The sequence below is a fragment of the Toxotes jaculatrix genome, chromosome 6 (assembly GCF_017976425.1).
Source record: "Toxotes jaculatrix isolate fToxJac2 chromosome 6, fToxJac2.pri, whole genome shotgun sequence".
Classification (NCBI taxonomy): Eukaryota; Metazoa; Chordata; class Actinopteri; family Toxotidae; genus Toxotes; species Toxotes jaculatrix.
In genome coordinates, this window is record NC_054399.1 from 25,045,523 (window position 1) to 25,064,265 (window position 18,743).

Below are 18,743 nucleotides of genomic sequence, written 5' to 3' on the forward strand. Positions count from 1 at the left end.
CAACAGGATTATTTGTTCTCATTTGTCTGGACGTCAGAGTTTACAAAGCTGGAGCAGGTCGGACTTCTCCAAGGACAGATCCGGGCTTTAACAGAATCATCATTCATCTTCTCTCTGGTGATGCTGGTTGAATTTGTACAGCATCATTTTGCAGAGCTGGTAAAATTTCACTCTGAAACTGTTTTGTTGCGAATGAACTTTGCAAAGAGACACCATGAGTGATTTTGTCCACCAACCTTTACTGTACATGTGATGTAAAATCCTACCTCAGAGATTTCAATCAGACTGAATCCAGATCAGCTGCTGTCACAGAGTCCTGCAGGATTCAGAGTCTCTGCTCCACCACCACTGAGTTTCATCTGATATGATCAACAGAAATGAAATTATACATGCAAAGACACACATGTAACAGCTGCGACTGTTACAGTCAGTTTATATGTCATTCTCCAAAATAAATAAGGTACGAGTTTACTCATCAAACACAAAACAAACACCATTTACAGGTTAGCCCCGCCCACCTCAACCCCCTCCACTCCAAACCTCCGTCAGAGGCCGAGATAAATAGAAGCAAAATATTCATGTTTTTACAGAGGAGTATAGATGAAAATCAAATATACAGTTTACATGCTCTTTACCATGACAGCTAGTTTATCCAGTGAGTTCCATCTGGCAAGAAGTTACAAACACCTGTGGACAGGTAAACGCTGCGTCCAGCTGGAACTGATCAGTCCATCAGGGGACAACTCATGTTCTTTAAAGAGGAACCAGGATCTGTCACACAGTCAATGACTGTGACTGACATTTGGTCTCATCTTCAAATCAGCCAATCAAAACCAGTTCAACCAGCCTGATCAACCAGTCCAGCACCAGCAGGTGTCAGGATTCAGACTTTAGCCCTAAGAGATGATTTTTTTTTTTTAATCCTGTGTTGATTTTTCAGGCCCCAGGGGGCTCCATGGGTTTGTGGGTTTGGTTCCTCTTTAAAGCTTCTCCTCACAGTCCAGGGTTTTATACGGTGGCTGAGACAGAACAAAAAGCACCACAACCTGAGAAAACACAAGAAATGGAGAAAACCTATTGATCAGCTTGACAACAGAAACAGCTGTTTCAGAAACGCAGACAGGACCAGGGCCCGTATTTAGCATGTGTCTCAGATTCTCCGATTCTGTGAGGAACCACCTGAGGATAAAAACTCTGACGTTCGAGTCAAATCACGACGACAGCACCTCTTTATCACATCTGCCATTCACTTGTAACTGAGAGTCAGTCACGGCTGAAACAGTAAATTCAGGTTTAGTTTCACAAATTGGTGGGGGGCACAACAAAGTTAAAGGATCATATATGTAGCTGATGGATCACCCTTCCTCTACACTAGTATTCAGTGAACCTATGCACTTTTGGTTTGCAGTAAGACAGACATGAGTGGTGGTGGGGCGTGGGCGTCCCCTTCCTCTTTAAAAAAAACGATCTGTTATCACAGGACTGATGTTTAGATCAGGATGGCCCCCGATGTGTCCCAGATTCATCAGGCCTCTGATGTGTCCCGGATTTATCAGGTCTCTGATGTGTCCCAGATTCATCATGCATAAGGACAATGAGCCCAAATGCACAGTCAGCTCCCCTAAACTTTGGCTGAGACAGGAGTGACTTCCTCAGTAAGGAAAGAGTCTCAGAGTAGAATCATGTTTGATAAATGGTGCAGCGACTGAACGCAGCTTCTCTAAACCCCTGACTTGTAGCAGAGTTGTTGGTTTGGTCTCTGTCTGGACTCTGCTGTCTCTAAACCAGCTGCCGACAGGACGCTGCTGTTTTCTCAGGCTGTAGTACTGTTTGGACTCTCTGGGCCACCGTTGATTTGTGTATAAATTGTGGAATCTTTTTTCTTTGAGTGGCTTCGGGTCCGCCTGCTCGTCTCCTTTCATTATTTTCTCTGCATCTGCGTCACTTTATCATTTTGGAAGCCCCTGTACAAAAAGAGGTAGAACGTGTGGTTTCAGATCAGATGAAAAGGTTTGATTTCCACCAAAGGTCAAATCTGGTATTTTTGGGGGGGTCTGAAAACTGAACGTGTCTCTGGTTTTGTAAATGTCAGTAATAATCTGCCTAAAACCAAACTATGTACAGTGCAAGCAGGAGATCCACCTCACTGCTGATAAAGTGTAAACAACACAATGTTTTACTAGAAGCTCACAAACACAACATGTTTCTCACCTGAACTCTAAAGACTGGAGCTACACTATGTACTCATACAGTCAGAGGGCGTCAACAGTAAAGAGTAGAAAGGATAAAAAACTCAAAGCAGAGTGTCTCTTTGAGAAGCAGAAATCTCCTTTTTCTCCTCTCAGAGTTTTACAGCAACGTTGAAGTCTGAACTCATGCTCCAAAACAAAAAGGGATGCAGAAGAAGAAGCAGAAGAACCGGAGAGAGAAGAAGCTGCTCTCGCTCCTCGTCCTTCACATCAGTGTCTGTGGTACTCAAGCTTAATAAAATACAATCAATCAGCTCCGTCCTGAGCGTCCGAGAAAAAAATTCACCTTCTGAACCAAGAGAAGAAGAAGCCAGAGAGGAGGCTGGAGTCTCTGTTTGTCCCATATCAGGACTTCAACTGGCGGTAAACCACCGGACCACTGAAGCCTCTTCTCACAAACACAACCACTGTTTTAGGTTTAGACAAAGTCAAATTATGTGCGTGGACTCACACAACTCTAGAGCGACACTGGTGTGTGTTGTCCTTACATGTACAGTTGGTCCAAATCAAATTTGGAGGTGACTCGCATCTGTGATCAGATCTCAGCAGGTGAAAATGACGCCTGTCACTGACTCTAGTCGAGAGTCGAGACCACGAAGCTGCTTTATTTCAGGACTCTGATATGTCCTGCAAGACCAGGCCAGGTCTGGAAAATGGAGACAGACAGTCAAATGTTGGTTCATGACCATGGACAGATTATGAGACAACCCAACCACCTCCTGGGCCCCTCGGGCCTGTGCACCATAGGCCTGTTGAATAATCCAAACACATAAGGGCGAATATCCTGATTGAGGTAGAGCACAAAAGGAAACGCAGCACACGATCAAACGCAGCAGCTAACTGGGATGGTGAGATAACCTGACCTGGTCTCCTCGTCCTCCCTGATTTTCTCTCCCATGTCTGAGATTTCTGACCCGAGTCCTTGCTAACAGGATCGGAGAGCAGGGTTACAGAGATGAACAAAATGATACACTGAATACCACTGTGGCCTGAGACAACCTTCTCCACCAGCTCCGATTTGCCTCGTTAGCAGAAGCCTCGCTAATGTTTTCGCCTGTCACTCAACCCAGTACTGAGATCTGATCACAACACAGCAGCAGGGAGACAGGTGTAAATACCTGTGAACAGATTCCAGATGTCCACCAGTGTAACGCTGTGTTTTGGTTGTAAACATGCTCATTTTGTGCAGGTGAGTTTCCTATGGATCTGACCTGATTTCAGCACTAAACTCAGAGGTTGGAGGATAGAGGTTGATGTACAGGACAAAATGTGTTAGCGGGATTCGTTTGTGCACTCTGGTGTTTTTCTTACCACAGTAAAAAGAGCACAGGAGATGTGATGAGTCCTGATATGGGACAGAATCATGTCCAGCCTCCACACTAAAAACCAGCAGCTCAACAGCAGAAACAGAACAGCTGCCCAGCTGCAAAAACATCCAGCCAAACCTCAGTGAGTACGTAGCTGTTAGCATGTTAGCAAGAGCTTCGCTACAGAACTGGAAGATGTGGTTGTACAGGTTAAACGTTAGCTGGATGTTACAGACACTTTAAGTTCTGGTGTAATTTGGTCCCAATAAAAGATGTTGGATGTTTGTGAAGCGCTAATGAAGGTTGAGCCTCATTACTGTGTGAAACTGAGGCAGAGTGGAGCGTCTCTGCTCTGTTTGTCAGGTGATCACTGGCAATGGGTGGTCTTACTGGCAGGCTCTGCCCCTGGCGTGTAGCCATTGCTGAGGCTGTTGGGACTTGGTGGCGAGGCCAGCGAGGGTGTGGCCTCCACTCTGGAAGTGGGCTCTACCAAGGAGCAGCTCTTCTGCGGCAGCCGGGGTTGGACCAGCACGGTTTTGGGGGCGACGGATGCCTGTCGCAGCCCATCGGCACGCAGCGGAGGTCTGGTGGGGGTGGGGCCTGTGGGCGCAACATCAGAGCTAGGGGGTTTGGGGCTGCGTGGAGGAGAGGGGCTGAGGGCGCTTTGCTCAGTGGACTTTGAATCATCGTCCTGCAGCTGTTGATCCGGGGGTGTAGCCTCTTTGTCTGTGGGGGCGGGGCCTGTGGACTCAGGAGGCGGGTCCTGCTGCATGCTGCTCTGCCTGGAAGCCCCTGAGCCGGGAATCTCACAGCTGTCGGTACGACGCCGCGAGCCCTCGTGCATCCGACTGGTGGCAACAACGGCCTTCATGGCAGCCTGTCAACACACACGTATTCACTGTCAACATACAAACTTACTGGACAGCCAAAACACAGTTTTACAACTACATACTGATTTAAAACTGAGATAAGACCAGAACCTGGTCTGACCTCTGTTTTATCTTATATAAATGACTACAACAAACTAACATGTTTTTTGGAAATACCAAACTGCAGTGATTGCACTCCACAGCTAGCCTCAGCTAAAGCTAATTCACCAACTTTTTCTGACTTCAACTGAAAATTAACTTCGATGCTCCAACATCTCAGTAGCACTGACACTAATCCTGCTAAAAGCAAATCAGGTTAGTTTAGAGATTAGTTAGCTGAGGCTGTACAGTCATAGAGTCTCTGGTTTTATCTGAAGATGGAAATGTTCATCCTGAAAAGAGCATAAAAAGAAGGGTTTCCCACTTATATACCCACTTATATACCCACTTATCTAATCAGGTATTTCAAGAGATTTAATCAAGAGGTGATTCAAGAGAGATGAGAAGTGTATCAATAGACATGCCGTCCTCACCTTGAGCTTACGCCGAGCGTTGAACTCCTGTAGTTTCCTCTGCGTGGTGTCCATGTGGGAGAAGCGGGCAGCTTTACCCAGCACCCAGGGGTGCTGCAGGGCCTCCCGGACACTGAGGCGCTTGTGAGGGTCAAGGACAATCAGTTTACTGACCTGCAGACAGATAAACGAGGACAGGACCAAGTTAAGACCACCTATATCAGAATAAACCTTCTCCAGGTGGAACTCATGTGCCAGAGGTCAAGTCTCATTGACCTGATTTGCTGTTAAGTCTCAGGTCACTCCAGAAAAGTTCAGTTTGAATTCAGGTACAAGTATCAGACCATGTGAAATGGGTTCAAGTTAGGTCAAAGGTCTTTCCCAAAGAAATCCAAGTCAGCTTTAAAGCCATTTAGAAAAGGTCCAGATTCAAGTCATTCAAAACAAGTCTTTGAAAAGAACATTTAAATAAGTCCAAGTCAGGCAATTTGAAGCAGGTGCTGGTCTTCAGCCAATCAAAACACATCAGATTCCTTCACCAGGCCATCTTAAGACTCAAGTCATTCCAGAACTAATCCAAGTGTTGAGCAGGTCCAAGTTCATAACTCAAGTCACAGGTCAGACTGCTGAATGCTGTCAGCGACTTAAACAGTGAAACAACACTTCTTATGGATATGAACATTTTATTTTGAAATCTCTGTTAACAGAACACTTCATGAATTAAAACAATGGGTTTGAAAACAGTTTGCACTACAAACATAAACATGCATGTATTATTGACTAAAATATGTATTGATTGATAAAGTGAAACAAGATGTTAAGTGAAACATGTGGGGATGTCTGAGCTCACCAAATCCTTGGCATTGAGGGAGACCTCGTCCCACCACGGAGACACAAACTCGTAATCGCAGTTGAGGATTCGGCTGTACATGTACTGATCCCCCCTCGGGTCAAAGAAGGGCTCGAACCCACAGAGTCTGGAAACAGTGTTAAAGACACAGGTATCTGAGGTTTACGCAACATGGCTGCCGTTCATTTCACTTTGGCTCAGACACTGAAAACCAAAATAAACATTACAAGACTCTTTTGTGTCTTTTTCTTTTTTCAAATTAGCAGTAGTGAAAGACATATTCAGATCTCTTACTGAAGTAAAGGCACATTTATTTATTCATTACTCAATAAATGTCTGAGGAAACTGATAAACAGAATGCAGCATTTCACATTATGTCACCACTTTTAATGACTGTCAGGAGACAGACAGAGGACCAGAGAATTTCAATGTGAAATCCATACTGACGGGAATGAGTCAGTGACTCAGTTCACTCTGTGTGTGTGTGTGTGTGTGTGTGTGTGTGTGTGTGTGTGTGTGTGTGTGTGTGTGTGTGTGTGTGTGTGTGTGTGTGTGTGTGTGTGTGTGTGTGTGGACTGGCAGCGAGGTGTTAATGGACTCACAGGATGTAGAGGATGACGCCCACCGACCACATGTCCACCTCAGGGCCGTAGGCATTTCCCCGCAGGATCTCTGGAGCTGCAGACAGAGGAGGCTGTTAGCTGCCAGATGGCTGACAGAAGCTCTAACTGAGAGTCCTCTGAAATCCCACAGAGCAGTGGCTGCAGTGAATGCATCACTGCCTGCTACCGGATATCATACATCAACACAGGTCATTGAACACATCAGTACAGATACTACACTACCTACTACAGGTACTACACCATCTGCTTTTGCTTCTACTCCACCTAATACTGCTACTATACCATGTACTTTGATTTCTACAACACCTAGTACTTGTACTATAATATTTACTGCAGCTACCATAGCACCTAATATTGCTGCTATATTATTTACTATACCTACTACAACACTAAAAACTACTGCACCACTTAACCCTGCTGGTAAAGCTACCACACTGTGTATTTTAGGTGACAAAGGCCTGTGTACTTACCGCAGTACCCTGGAGTACCACAGACGGTCTTCATGGTCACCTGGTCATCAATGATTTTGGAAAGACCAAAGTCGGCTGTAAAGAAATTCACTGTTTAGCTTTGGAGATTTTCAGATAGAAATCTGCTTTGTATTGATGTGTTTCTGCTGCTTCCTGTTTCTATTTACGAAGAAGTGAGGGGGTGAAGCAGTGGAGGGTGGAGGCGGAGGAGAATGTGTCTCTCTGCAGGAGAGTCTCTGAAGTGAAGGGAGGTGTCGGTGGAGGCTGAATCTGAGCTTCCTCCATCTGTAGCTGTTAGCCGAGGGCCCACCAACCATCTGGAGGCCAACACTCTGAGAGGCTTCTCCAAAAACTGGACCAAATAATAAACCATGCTGGGCCGAGTGACCTGCTGTGTAACTGTGTGGGTCTTTACTACCACACTTTCTGCCTCTGACGTGGATTCTGCTTCTCACACCAAACATAACTATGCCAAGCTTTCATGGACAATATAAATAAGGGGATTCTGTTATCCAAATTTTACAGATGCAATGTGGGCAGAGAGCATGAAAACTTGGACCCTATTGAATCTTCAATAAAATGTACCTGTCTATCTAAAATAAATATAAAGAAAGAAATGGAAATTAGGAGACCAAGAAAAAAAACAGTGACTGTGCTAAACGGTTTTCTTATGCAAGTCAGCACTGAGGAAATTTCAATTTTAATTCTGGTGGATCTCAGTGCAGGGCTGGTTCTGCTGGGTTTGGATCCTGCCTAACAGAGAATTTTCAGCAGCTGTTGGTACTGAGATACCTGGGATATTGATTGTTCGTCTGTACTCTGAGAGTCAATAAAGTTTTTGTCACATTCAGGTTCAGAAACATGTGGTTTCTTACCTATCTTGAGCGGAGCGTCCAGCGACAGGTCAGCGTACAGTAGGTTCTCTGGTTTGAGGTCACGATGCACGACACCGTTCTCATGTAAATACTGAAACACACAAACACACATCCAAATGTTCCAGAGTCTGAAAGCTGCTGAGCTCTACATTTTACTGCAACGTGAACAGTGCGGGGGGGGGGGTGTCTGCGGAGGACTTGGCAGGATGGACTGAAACACAGAATGAAACTGTGAACTGACAGATGGACTCTTCCTCTAGCTCCCAGCATCCCCTGCTGCTCTCTGAACAGTCACTCCCTGTTCTCAGATCAGCTGCAGCTCACACTGAGGATCAGAGCTTAACCTGACGGAGGAGAACACAGCGGCAGTAGACTGAGTATTTCTGTTGAGGTCAACAGAAGCAAAAGAAGGAATCACTCAACCCATCTGTGTGTTCGTGACAAAGACCAGATTCTTCCACCTGAGAATTGTAGCTAAATTCAGAAAGTGCTGTTTCTTTCGCCCTCATCTTCTTTCTTCCTCCCAAAATAAATCAATAAGCAGAGCTCAGCTTTAGCTCAGTGACTGTTTTAACCACAACAGGTAAAAACACACATTTCACCATCTTTACAGGTGTGTTAGCAGCTCCGCACTCCGTCGACAGTCTCTCTGCAGAGTGTGCAGCCTTTTCTTATCATCGAACAAAACTGTGAAACAACCTCACACAACAGTTTCACAGATTTCCCATTACAACATCAGTTTCTTTCTGAAAGTGTTATTGTTTTATTAAACTCACTGTCACTGAGGAACCATGAACATATACAAAACACTAAAGGAACGTCTACGGTTAGTTTCTCGGTTTAGTTGTTAGACTTTGCAAACAAAGGCTGGGATTCAAATAGTGGTGAAGTCTGTGTATCTCCAGCTTTAATTTAGATGTTGAATTTTTCGGATAAACTGAAGGACTGAGTGTTTCTTATGGGCTGAGAACGTTTTCCTTCTTCTTCACTAAAAATCCATTGTGTGAGCTGTGAGCAAGTCTGTTTGTCTTCGCTCGACAAAATAAAGGCTTGAAGGTGCTGACATCACCTGTACAATGAAGCTCACAGGGTAGATGTACATGTCCACAGGGACTGATGTGAGGGTGTCAGAGGGCAACAGCACCATCGCTGATCAGTTCTGAGAATCATGGGATGTTTATGCAAAGACTGAATGTTGCTAACATCAGATACTGAATCAGGAACTGTCAGTTCTTTATTCCATCTCACAGCGCCACGACCCAAATGTTGAGAAACTCAGCGGTAAAATGATGTTGATGTGTTCAGGGTCTGCAGGATGTTTGTGCTACAGATTAACACACACACACACACACCCACACACACACACACACAAACAGGCGTATGTTTTCTGCGTGTTAAATGTAGGTCAGTTGTGGTCAGTGTGTGTGTGTGTGTGTGTGTGTTAATCCTCTCTGGTTTTAATCTGTTCAGCAACAGGATGGAAGCTGCTGTTACATAAGAGACCTGCAGCTCCTGCACGCTGCCACTGAGAGCAACAACGCTGCTGCCAGAAACACCTACAACTACAGCAACACCTGCAACCATAGCAACTAAACCAGCCACATCAACTAAACCAACTACAGCAACAATTCAAGTTAGACTGGCTCTCAGCAGAGCTCGTATGTCCACCAAGGAGAAAATGCTGCATCTCTCAGTGTGAAGGACAGTGAGAGCAAATTCCTACATCTGCCCCTTTAACTGAATCTAAACCAGAATTTTGCAAAATCGGATCCAAACCACATTTGGAGGTGGTCTGAAAAGCGATTCCAGTCAGCTTTCTACAGACGTGTCTCACCCCGGACGTCAGTACTGATGCAGTGAGCAGAATCCGTGCTGCTGTCAGCAGAGCGCTTTCAGAGAGTACAGGTTTTTGGTGTTTTTTTTTAAAGGACAAGATGATCTGTTTCTCATACTTCAGCGTTTGACAGCCACATCACCGCCGTGTCTACATCGTTATCACAGAAAGCCATGGTTGGCAGACAGGTTGGTGATGTCCAGACACACAGACCTGATCTGATCACCTGCAGATAACAGTGGGGACACTCTGTCCCTAAGATGTCATCTGCAGTCTGCGCAAAGCCTAGGTGTTTTAAAGTGTCCCACTTTAATGTCCTCTGCTGCTGCAGCAGCTGATCCTATCGCTCAGCGGCCAGACTGTGACTACAAACACCTGTATACACCTGTCCCCCCCCACCACCTCACAGTTTAAACCTCTGGAATACATAAAGAAGCCTGAATTATTAGCACCTGCCCAGGCTGGCAGCACTGAGGCGGAGCAGAGGTGGAGGAAGTGAGCAGTAATGTAATGAGCAGAGAGATGGATGGAGGCCGTTTGAGCACAACCAGAAACTCAGTCAGTCTGAGCACCTTCATCTTCCCTTAGGTTCCAGTAATGTGGCTGAATCTTCAGAGGAGCTGTTCATCATCATCATCATCATCATCGTCATCATCATCATACTTTTAAAACTTCCCAGTTACAGTAAGATTCCAGCCTGTTGGACATCTGAGAAATGAAATCTACCGCTCAAATGTCTGGGACGTGTCCATTTTCCACTTGTTACTGAAATGATCACATTTTAATGTCTCAGCGTTTCAGAAATTAAGTTTGTCCCACGCATTTGTGTTGAGACCAGTTCCATGGGGTTAAGGTCTGGAGAATGTGCTGGTCTTCAACATGTGAAGCCACAGTCTGGTTCTGGTCTTCTCAGGTTCTGGGTCCTGATTCTGCTGTAGAATGAAGACTTCTTTGTTCCTGCCTGGTTCTCCGTTCTGAGAGCAGTATACAGTCCTACTTCCTGCAGCACAGTTCTGTCCTGATAATAATAAAACACCTCTGCTGAACAGTGCCTCCACTTTATTTCTGGATCTGTGAACCACATCTTTCAGGCCCGTTTGACTCAGCTCTGCCAAATTCAGATTTTTCCTGGCAGAGAGAACTGGCAGTGAATGCAGCATTCTTACCGCCACAGCCTCCAGGATCTGTTTGATGACGTGCGCTGCGTCTCTCTCGCTGTAGTAACCTCGCTCCACAATCCTGGAAATAAACACACAGTTAAAACATCATGTGACACAAAAATCATGGCACCTGTACAGGTACACCTGGAGGCTGGAGGGACGCAGCATCACATCCCTGTTATAAACGAATGTAAATATTAATTTATGACCTGTACTGATGGACGTCAACATGAGATTCAGTTTTTTTCTATTATAACTGATGTATTAATGTGTTCATTGCTTTAATGTTGCAGCTGGTAAAATGGATTTATGTACTGCTGGTGGTCTGTGAACGTCCCCTGAGGATCAACACATCAGAACAGATTTGCTGATCTCATGGTTTATTACTAATCTGAATCTGCACAGGAACTAAAGTTATCTCATAAATGTAGTGAAGTTAAACATCCTGAGTACCAGAAAATGAAAATACTTGATAAAGTACAAGCGCCCCTCAACTGTACTTGAGTACAGTACAGCACAGTACTGGAGTAGATGGATTTTCCATCAGTGCTCAGTCCAAACACACAGCTCACAGCTAAAGAGCACATTGACCCAAAATATGAAAAACTTCTGCTGATATTTGGACCGATAGCGAATCCACTCTCAACTGTGCAGACACAGAAAATAATGAAGGGGGTAGGATGTGGCTAGCTTAGCTTAGCATAAAGACTAGAAGCAGGGGGAAACTGCTAGCCTGGTTCTGTCCACAAATACGCCTCCAAAGCTCATTAACCAAGCTGCTGGTGGCTGGAACTGATTCCCTCTGGGCGCCTTGACTTCCTGGAGCCTGTGCCTGGAGAAATCTCAATGTGACATCAGATTCCAGGAAATCTCTGGGATCAGTGAGGACACCTGGGAGTTTATTCTGTGTCTTCTATCATGTCCACTGATATAAGCAACAAAGACGGGCTGTGTTGTCAAAGTATTCACAGCTTCACTTAAGTAAAAGTACCAGAGTGTATAATGACTCCAAGTAAAAGTCCTCCATTCAGCTAGGTTTACTTCAAGTATCAGGTTTAGGATTATATACAGTGTAACAGGTCATGCACCTGTATGATCTGATACAAAAGCTCTGCTTTTAAAGGTTCAGCTTCTGTGATAATTCTACTGGACGTTAATACTAATACCCTCATACTCTCATGTATGACAGTGAAGAGGACAACAAATCAGAAACACACCACAATAAATGAGAACATAATTTACATGGAAAACATCTCATGCTGCAAAGAGACCAGATGAACGTGGTGCAGTAAAAAGGTCAACACGTCCTCTTTTCTGAGGTGAACGGTTCCAGCTTCTCCGAGGTTTAACTTGATGCTGGTTATGAAGTTACTAACATCTGCATCCTTATCAAACCATCACTACAACGGCTGATTTTCACTTGATGCATTATTGAAGGTGAAGGTCATTTGTGGCAAAGCTCCACCTGGTGCAGCTGAACACAGAGAGGTTTCAGAGGCACTGAGTTAGACATGAATTTACAAAACACAAAAACCTGTTCTGCTTACACAGCTGAAGCTCAGTGTCTGGGGTTGTGTGTTGTAATTGCTATTAGTTGAAGGTGTTTATGTGAAACATAACATTACATCGAACTTATCTCCCAAATGTTTTATGATAATTGAATGATAATTGTGTGTGTGTGTGTCTACCTGTCAAACAGCTCTCCTCCAGTCACCAGCTCCAGCACCAGAGCAATGTCAGTGTCCGTCTCAAAAATCTCCTTCAGCTGGATCTGATCCAACAGAGAGAAGACAGGGGTGGTTTAGACTTTAGACGCTGTGCTCTCTGATCCTGGATGAGTGGTGGAACACATGGAGGGACTGTGTATGTGAACTGATCAGGAACCAGGTCTAAGTTCATAAGCACCTTTTTCAGATTTCCAAAGTGAGGTTTGAACCTATGGTCACCAGTTTCTGAACATCAACCTAACGTCAGACTAACATCATCTGAACATCACTCTAGTGTCAGACTAACATAACTCAGGATTTTCTGCAGCATGCATAACACCATGTTCCTAATGTCCCCAGCAGCAGGCATCATGTCCCGCATTCAGCTCATGGAGGACGCTCAAGACACAAAAGTCAAAGAGACAAGTGTCTCCTCCATAAAACAATTTTACCATTTAACCAAAAACTCTCACTGTATACTTTGATAAAAGATTCTGCTTTAAATCCTTCTATTCATCCTCATTCATCCTCATCCTTCTATAATCAATTATTATCAATAAATAAAGACGTAATAACTGAACCAGCTGGTGAACTGTGAAACAGACAAAAAATAAACTGACTCTGGGTCAGATTTTAAACTTATATACAACTCGTTCAATCAGCCTTCCTTCAGACATCCTCAGACTTTCCTGCCTTCCTTTGTCGCCCTGTGTTAACCTGCCAACACACTTAACAAACCAGGTTAACAGACCAGTACAAACCAGTACAGACCAGTACAGACCTGCGCCTTTACCTCCAGTCAGGAGCCAGATCATCAGTGTGACTGCCTTTGTGTTCCAGACACTTCTACCTGAACCTGTACCTGAATCTGAACCTGTACCTGAACTGGTCTGTCTGTATCTGTGGCCTCTTTCTAGCTGTCTCCTGTGGGATAAACATCACACTTCTGACTGCTCTCCATGGCTCATGGGTATTGTAGTATTTAGACAGACTGACGAACCAAACCTGATTTGTCAGAAAGAACTAAAATAAATTCAAAATGGAGGTCAGAACATGAATCTATATGATGAGCACATTATCCAGACTTTAAGTCTAAGTTCAACCACAAATGAAGACCTTAGCAAGGAAGAAACTTCAGCTGCTGCTTTGACAATTTGACAGGAGTCAGTGTCACAACAGGCAACTCTGCCTCCAAAAAAATCATTTTCCATACAGAAAATATGATGTGTAGGTAACGTTTTATTGAATGAATGAAGCTGCATTTATTTACAGCAGCCGTGTCTCCAGGAGCATCTTTTCAAACACGTAAATGAATTTTCCTCTTGGTGTTAAGAGAAAACATAATCATCTGGCCACAGTTACTTTTCCTATAAAACATATTTGCTGTTATAGTTTAGTTGTACAGAAACAATTTGTAGGAGACAGAGATATAGTGATATACTGTTGACGTTCATATATGACTCATATATGATAAGCTCGCAGTATAGGCAGCAACATGCACAGCTACACACAGTAACACACACACAGACTGTGGTTAATCACAGAAATCCTACAGCAGATCCTCATGTAACATGACAAACGTGGATACTTACAATGTTTGGGTGGGACAGACGCAGCAGGACACCGATTTCAGTTCGAACGATTTTCTTGTCAATCTGAAAAAGGAGAGACGAGTGTTGAAACGGAAGTGTCAACGGAAGTGAAAAGGAAGTGGGAGAACTTAGCCTAGCTTAGCACAAAGACTGGAGACAGTGGGAAACTGTTAGCCCACTGTTTGACTGACCGTTTTCTTGAGGACTTTGACAGCATACAGTTTCTGAGTCTGTTTCTCTTCACAGCGATACACAACGGACGTGGCTCCTCTGTAACACAACACAAAACAAAAACCAGAGTGTTAAACCTGGAGGCACCTGCACTGCAGTCAGTCCAAACAATTAGGCCTGTTTGACCTGTGGTGCTTCTGTTGCTGTTATCCATCATCAGTCCCAATGACTGATAAAGAGTTCCTCATTCATCTAAGACCTTTGTGTTTGTTCTGGAGAATCAGACACTGAGCTCAGAGATTGGACGTCTCCTCCTCTGCTGCTCTGATTTCCTCTGGTTTTAATCTGTGTGGTTTAAATGATGATGTAAATAATGAATCGATTATAAGTTAATGAACATTCTGTTCAGCTCTGATGCATGATTAGTGTCCAGGCTGCAGACAGACACGTCCCAGCACAGCGCCGTCCTCTTGAATGTGGAGCAGCAGATTTTTCCTTACACATTATTTTCTTTACACAGAGGCTTTATACTGTATGTCTGTTTATTTCACTCACCACCTTAAAGTGGTTAACTGGAGTTAACTGAGCTCAAGTTAAACATTTCATTCTGAGTTTTGAAAATCAGAGTTAATTTTACTGCAGCTGAGAAAACAAGTTCAACAAAGTTCAGGTATGAAGATAAATTAACTGCTGAGTCACTGTGTGTGTGTGTGTATCTTTTTCCATGTCCTCGGGTTAAACAGTCAGTTCTTCATCTGACAGGATGAAGAACTGACTGTTTAGAACTGACTTTTTTTTGCAGTCAGTACAGAGACCACCATCTTCTCCTAAGCCTGACCAAAGCTTCTTCATAGCTCTGTCTGTATTTTTCAGCAGTGATTTTAGCAGGTAAACAGCTGTTTACCTGTGTTTAGGTTGGAGGACTGGTTGGTAATAAAGGCTGTTCCACAGTGAAATGGATGTTGTTATGTTGTTGATGAGAAACTCAGCAAATCTTGTTGTTCGTGGTACAAATGATTCCTGTGTCAGTGAAGATCAGTTCTCAGCAACAGTCACACTGCAGAAAGTGTTTTCTCCTCAGAGTCATGTGGACACTAATTCACCCTGACTGTGTGTGTGTGTGTGTGTGTACTTGTATGGCTGTACAGACTGAGGACCAGTTTGAATTTTAAATCACTGAAGTGAGGACATTTTGGTCAGTCATTGGTTCTAGGGTTCAGGTTAGAATCAGGTTTAGGTTTGGGTGAGAGACTAGACAATACATTATGTCAATGAATGTCCTCACAAAGATAGATGCAGAGATGTGTGTGTGTGTTGGGGGGGATCTGATATTCTGCTGGGACAGATGGAGGAAACAGAGCCATCTGAAAAGCAACCACACGCACACACACACACACACACACTACTGGCTGGTCTCCATGGTAACAGGTCACCTGGTAACAGGGCTGGTGGCTCACACTTTTCACCGCTGAAATCATTTTACTGTTTCTATTGAGCTGTTTGTGTTGTTTGTTGTTGACTGAAACAACAACAAACTGCACTCACACACGCTGTTTGTACAAACAGTACACAGCCACATGTACTGTACACACACACACACATAAACAATAAACACCCATAGTTGAGTTCATTTGGTGAGGAGGGAAAAATGAAATGTAGTCTAGTTTAGTTCAGACAAACCAGAGGAGGAAACATGAAGTGGTACAGATGGACAGGTGGACAGGAGGACAGGTGGACAGATCAGCTGTTCTCTGCCTGTTTTAGCCTATATTATTAGATGTTTCTTGGGAACCAGTTTAGCAAATCCCTACTTTGACAGGAGTCAAAGAGAACGTAGGACTTTACGACTTCAGAGACAGAATGCTGAGAACTAAGTGAGCAACCGAACACCTCAGAAATCCTGTCTCTACTGACCTCCAGTGGTTTAACCTCTCACCTGGCTGCACTGATGGACAGGTGTACACTGTGGCATCACTGCTGGGTGTGGTTACAGGTGCAACGAAGAGCACGTCTGACCACACCCAGCCACTAAGGTTCTGCCTGGTCTTACGCTTTAAAACTGGCCATTTGCAAAGAGACTGTTCTCCCTCAAACACCAGCCCACAGCTCGTTACTGTGGCCCATGGTTCCTGACGCTGTGTGGTGGCCATTGTGACAGGAGCAGAGCCTCGGTCTGGGAGGAGGTCGGGGTGGATGGATGGGTCATCGCACTCAGACACCAGAGGCCACTGTTTGTTTCCTGTTTGAAACCAACAGTCATCATTGTTTGTTTTCACTGTTCCACAGCCTTAACTGTGTGTTTATCACTGTAACCATGACGACGAGGTCCTCAAACCTTAATGAAGTACTGAATTTAACCTAAACCACCATATTCCCCTAAACCTAACCCACTGGTTTTTGTGCCTGATCCTGAACCAAACTGTGACCATCCCACAACCTTAACCGCGTGTTTATATTGCATCCATGACCACAAAGGTCCGGTGCACCTGCTGCCGTAGGGATAAAAGATTTTGGTAAGACTTTACTTTAATCCCCTGATTTATCCTTTATAATCAGAACATAAAGGTAATAACTGGTTTATTTCTTTTTTATTTATAATCAGTATATACAGATGTTCTAACTGGTCTGTAATAGACTGTGATGAAGCTGTGATCAGATGGGTGTTTATTAATGTGTGTGATAGCAGCTCTGAGGCCTCCTGCTGTACAAACAGATGATAAACAACAGTATAAGTAAAGGAGCTGGAATAATATGAAATATGTAGAACAAATATTGAACATTGATAAAATATGTTCTCAAATCTGCTGATGAAAGTCATTAGAGTCTGTTATAAACCAGTTATTACAGGTTTATTTGCTGATTCTAAACGACAAACAGGGACTTAAAGTGAAGTGCTGACCTCTTATCTTATATTCACTCTGAGGTGATTTAATGGGACAGAACTGAGCTGGTACCGACCCATCACTAAGTTTCTGGCACCTGGTTTTAACTAGAATCTTATTTGTGTTGCTGTGTCTGGTTTATTTCAGTAAACTGACTGAGAGACAGTTCTGGAAGGACTGGTCCAAGTCCACTTCACACCTCAGAGCCTCTGTACTGAACCCGGTGTTCTGCTCAGTTAACTTTGGTTTGATTTTTAAAAGATAATCCCAGACCTGAGGAGGATCACACGGACCCCTCAAGAGAGGGCAAAAGAGGGGCCCGTGTGAACTCATCAGTTTTCCCCAGTCCCCTAATAATGCGGTCCAGACCTGCCCAGCTCGGAGCTCAGGGTGTAGAACTCCTCCACCGTCCCGTCCCGCCTCGACCCCTCAACCCAGAATTCCACCGGCTCCGAACCAGGCCGGGACGTCGGCATGATGACAGCAGAACTCCCCCAGACCAGGGCCAGAGAGGACCAGGACCGAGCCCAAGACCACACCAGGACCAGGACCGGGTCAGATGTGACCCGATCAGAACCAGGAGTAGATCGAGTAATCCAGATCAGATCTCAGATTTAAATCCAGCTCGGTAAAACCCAGATTAGAGGAGCAGAGGGGGGATGATTCATGATCCTGATGGGTTTTAATCCAGACCAGCAGGAGGAGGAGGAGGAGGAGGATCCGCCTGCTCCCTCAAACTCTCAATCAGGACCGTTTATCTGCGAGAAAAGGTCCAAAACAGTAAAACTACAGAGGCGCAATCTGTTCAGTCCCACACGGATCTTTATTCCAGACTGAAGCACGAACCGGGATCCAGGCGCACCAGGTCCTGATGTGTCGCAGCTTCCATTGGGCCTAAAACCCTCTCCGATGTCGGATCAGTTTAGTCCATCACCCTCCTCCCGGGTTTTAGTCGTCTCTCCGTGTTTTTACCGGCAGAAACGGTGCGTCCGTCCCTCCAGACCGCAGCAGCCTCCCGGAGGAGATCCAGTCCGGACAGCAGCAGCAACAACACCGGAGCCCGGCTGCGTTTTCACCGGAAAACAGACTGCGAAACCCGAGCTGGCTGCGGGATGTCGGTGTTCGGTGCTCGGAGGTTTGATTCCCGGGCAGGGCTGCTCCAGATGTCCGCTGGATCTGCGGAGAGAGAGATGTTGCTGTAATCTCACAGCCCCGCCCCTCTGTACCCGTGCCGACCAATCACAGCGCTGCACCGGAACCCAGCCGCGCTCCCTTTGGACGGTCGGCCTGTCAGTCCCTGAAGCCTCAGCAACCTCAATACAGAAATAACCTAAATACATAAATGTACATTAGCGTGACATCTGGAGGCTCTGATCTTGCGGGAATCAAACCCGCAACCCTGTTTGTCAGGGCCGCAGCATGAAGCCTGTCAGGTGTGATGGTTCCTCTGCTTCTGGGCCTCAGTGTGATGAGGCGCATGTTTATAGTGTTCACAGGTCTTTGACTTTTTAAATCACACACCAGGAGGAAACAAGATCTTAAAAGGTTCAGTTGGGTTTAATGGAAAGTTGTTTTTGTTTTTTGTCACATTTTCATTAATCACCTGAGCTTATTAACTGAGGACAGCAGCTCAGACATCCTGA

General features: G+C 44.8%; 1 protein-coding gene across 1 annotated transcript; it reads right to left on the bottom strand.

The window, feature by feature from the left end:
- Positions 1–549: 549 nt before the first annotated feature.
- Positions 550–17,576, bottom strand: si:ch73-60h1.1 (calcium/calmodulin-dependent protein kinase type IV). The gene is made up of 11 exons (XM_041039431.1): positions 17,470–17,576; positions 14,239–14,317; positions 14,048–14,110; positions 12,438–12,520; positions 10,756–10,828; positions 7,756–7,846; positions 6,881–6,955; positions 6,390–6,465; positions 5,788–5,914; positions 4,959–5,111; positions 550–4,433 (listed from the first exon to the last, which is right to left on the bottom strand). Exons 1-11 carry the CDS (start codon positions 17,574–17,576, stop codon positions 3,924–3,926), a joined length of 1,437 nt encoding a protein of 478 aa, XP_040895365.1. The 3' UTR covers positions 550–3,923.
- Positions 17,577–18,743: the final 1,167 nt, after the last annotated feature.

Bases quoted from the DNA above. Each gene is read 5' to 3' on its own strand.
- si:ch73-60h1.1 (XM_041039431.1), bottom strand. From the start codon at position 17,576: ATGCCGACGTCCCGGCCTGGTTCGGAGCCGGTGGAATTCTGGGTTGAG. The intron at 10,829-12,437 runs GTAGACACACAC...GTTTATTTCCAG, and splicing joins GGAGGAGAGCTGTTTGACAG to GATTGTGGAGCGAGGTTACT. The intron at 7,847-10,755 runs GTAAGAATGCTG...TGTGTGTTTCAG, and splicing joins AGATCCTGGAGGCTGTGGCG to TATTTACATGAGAACGGTGT.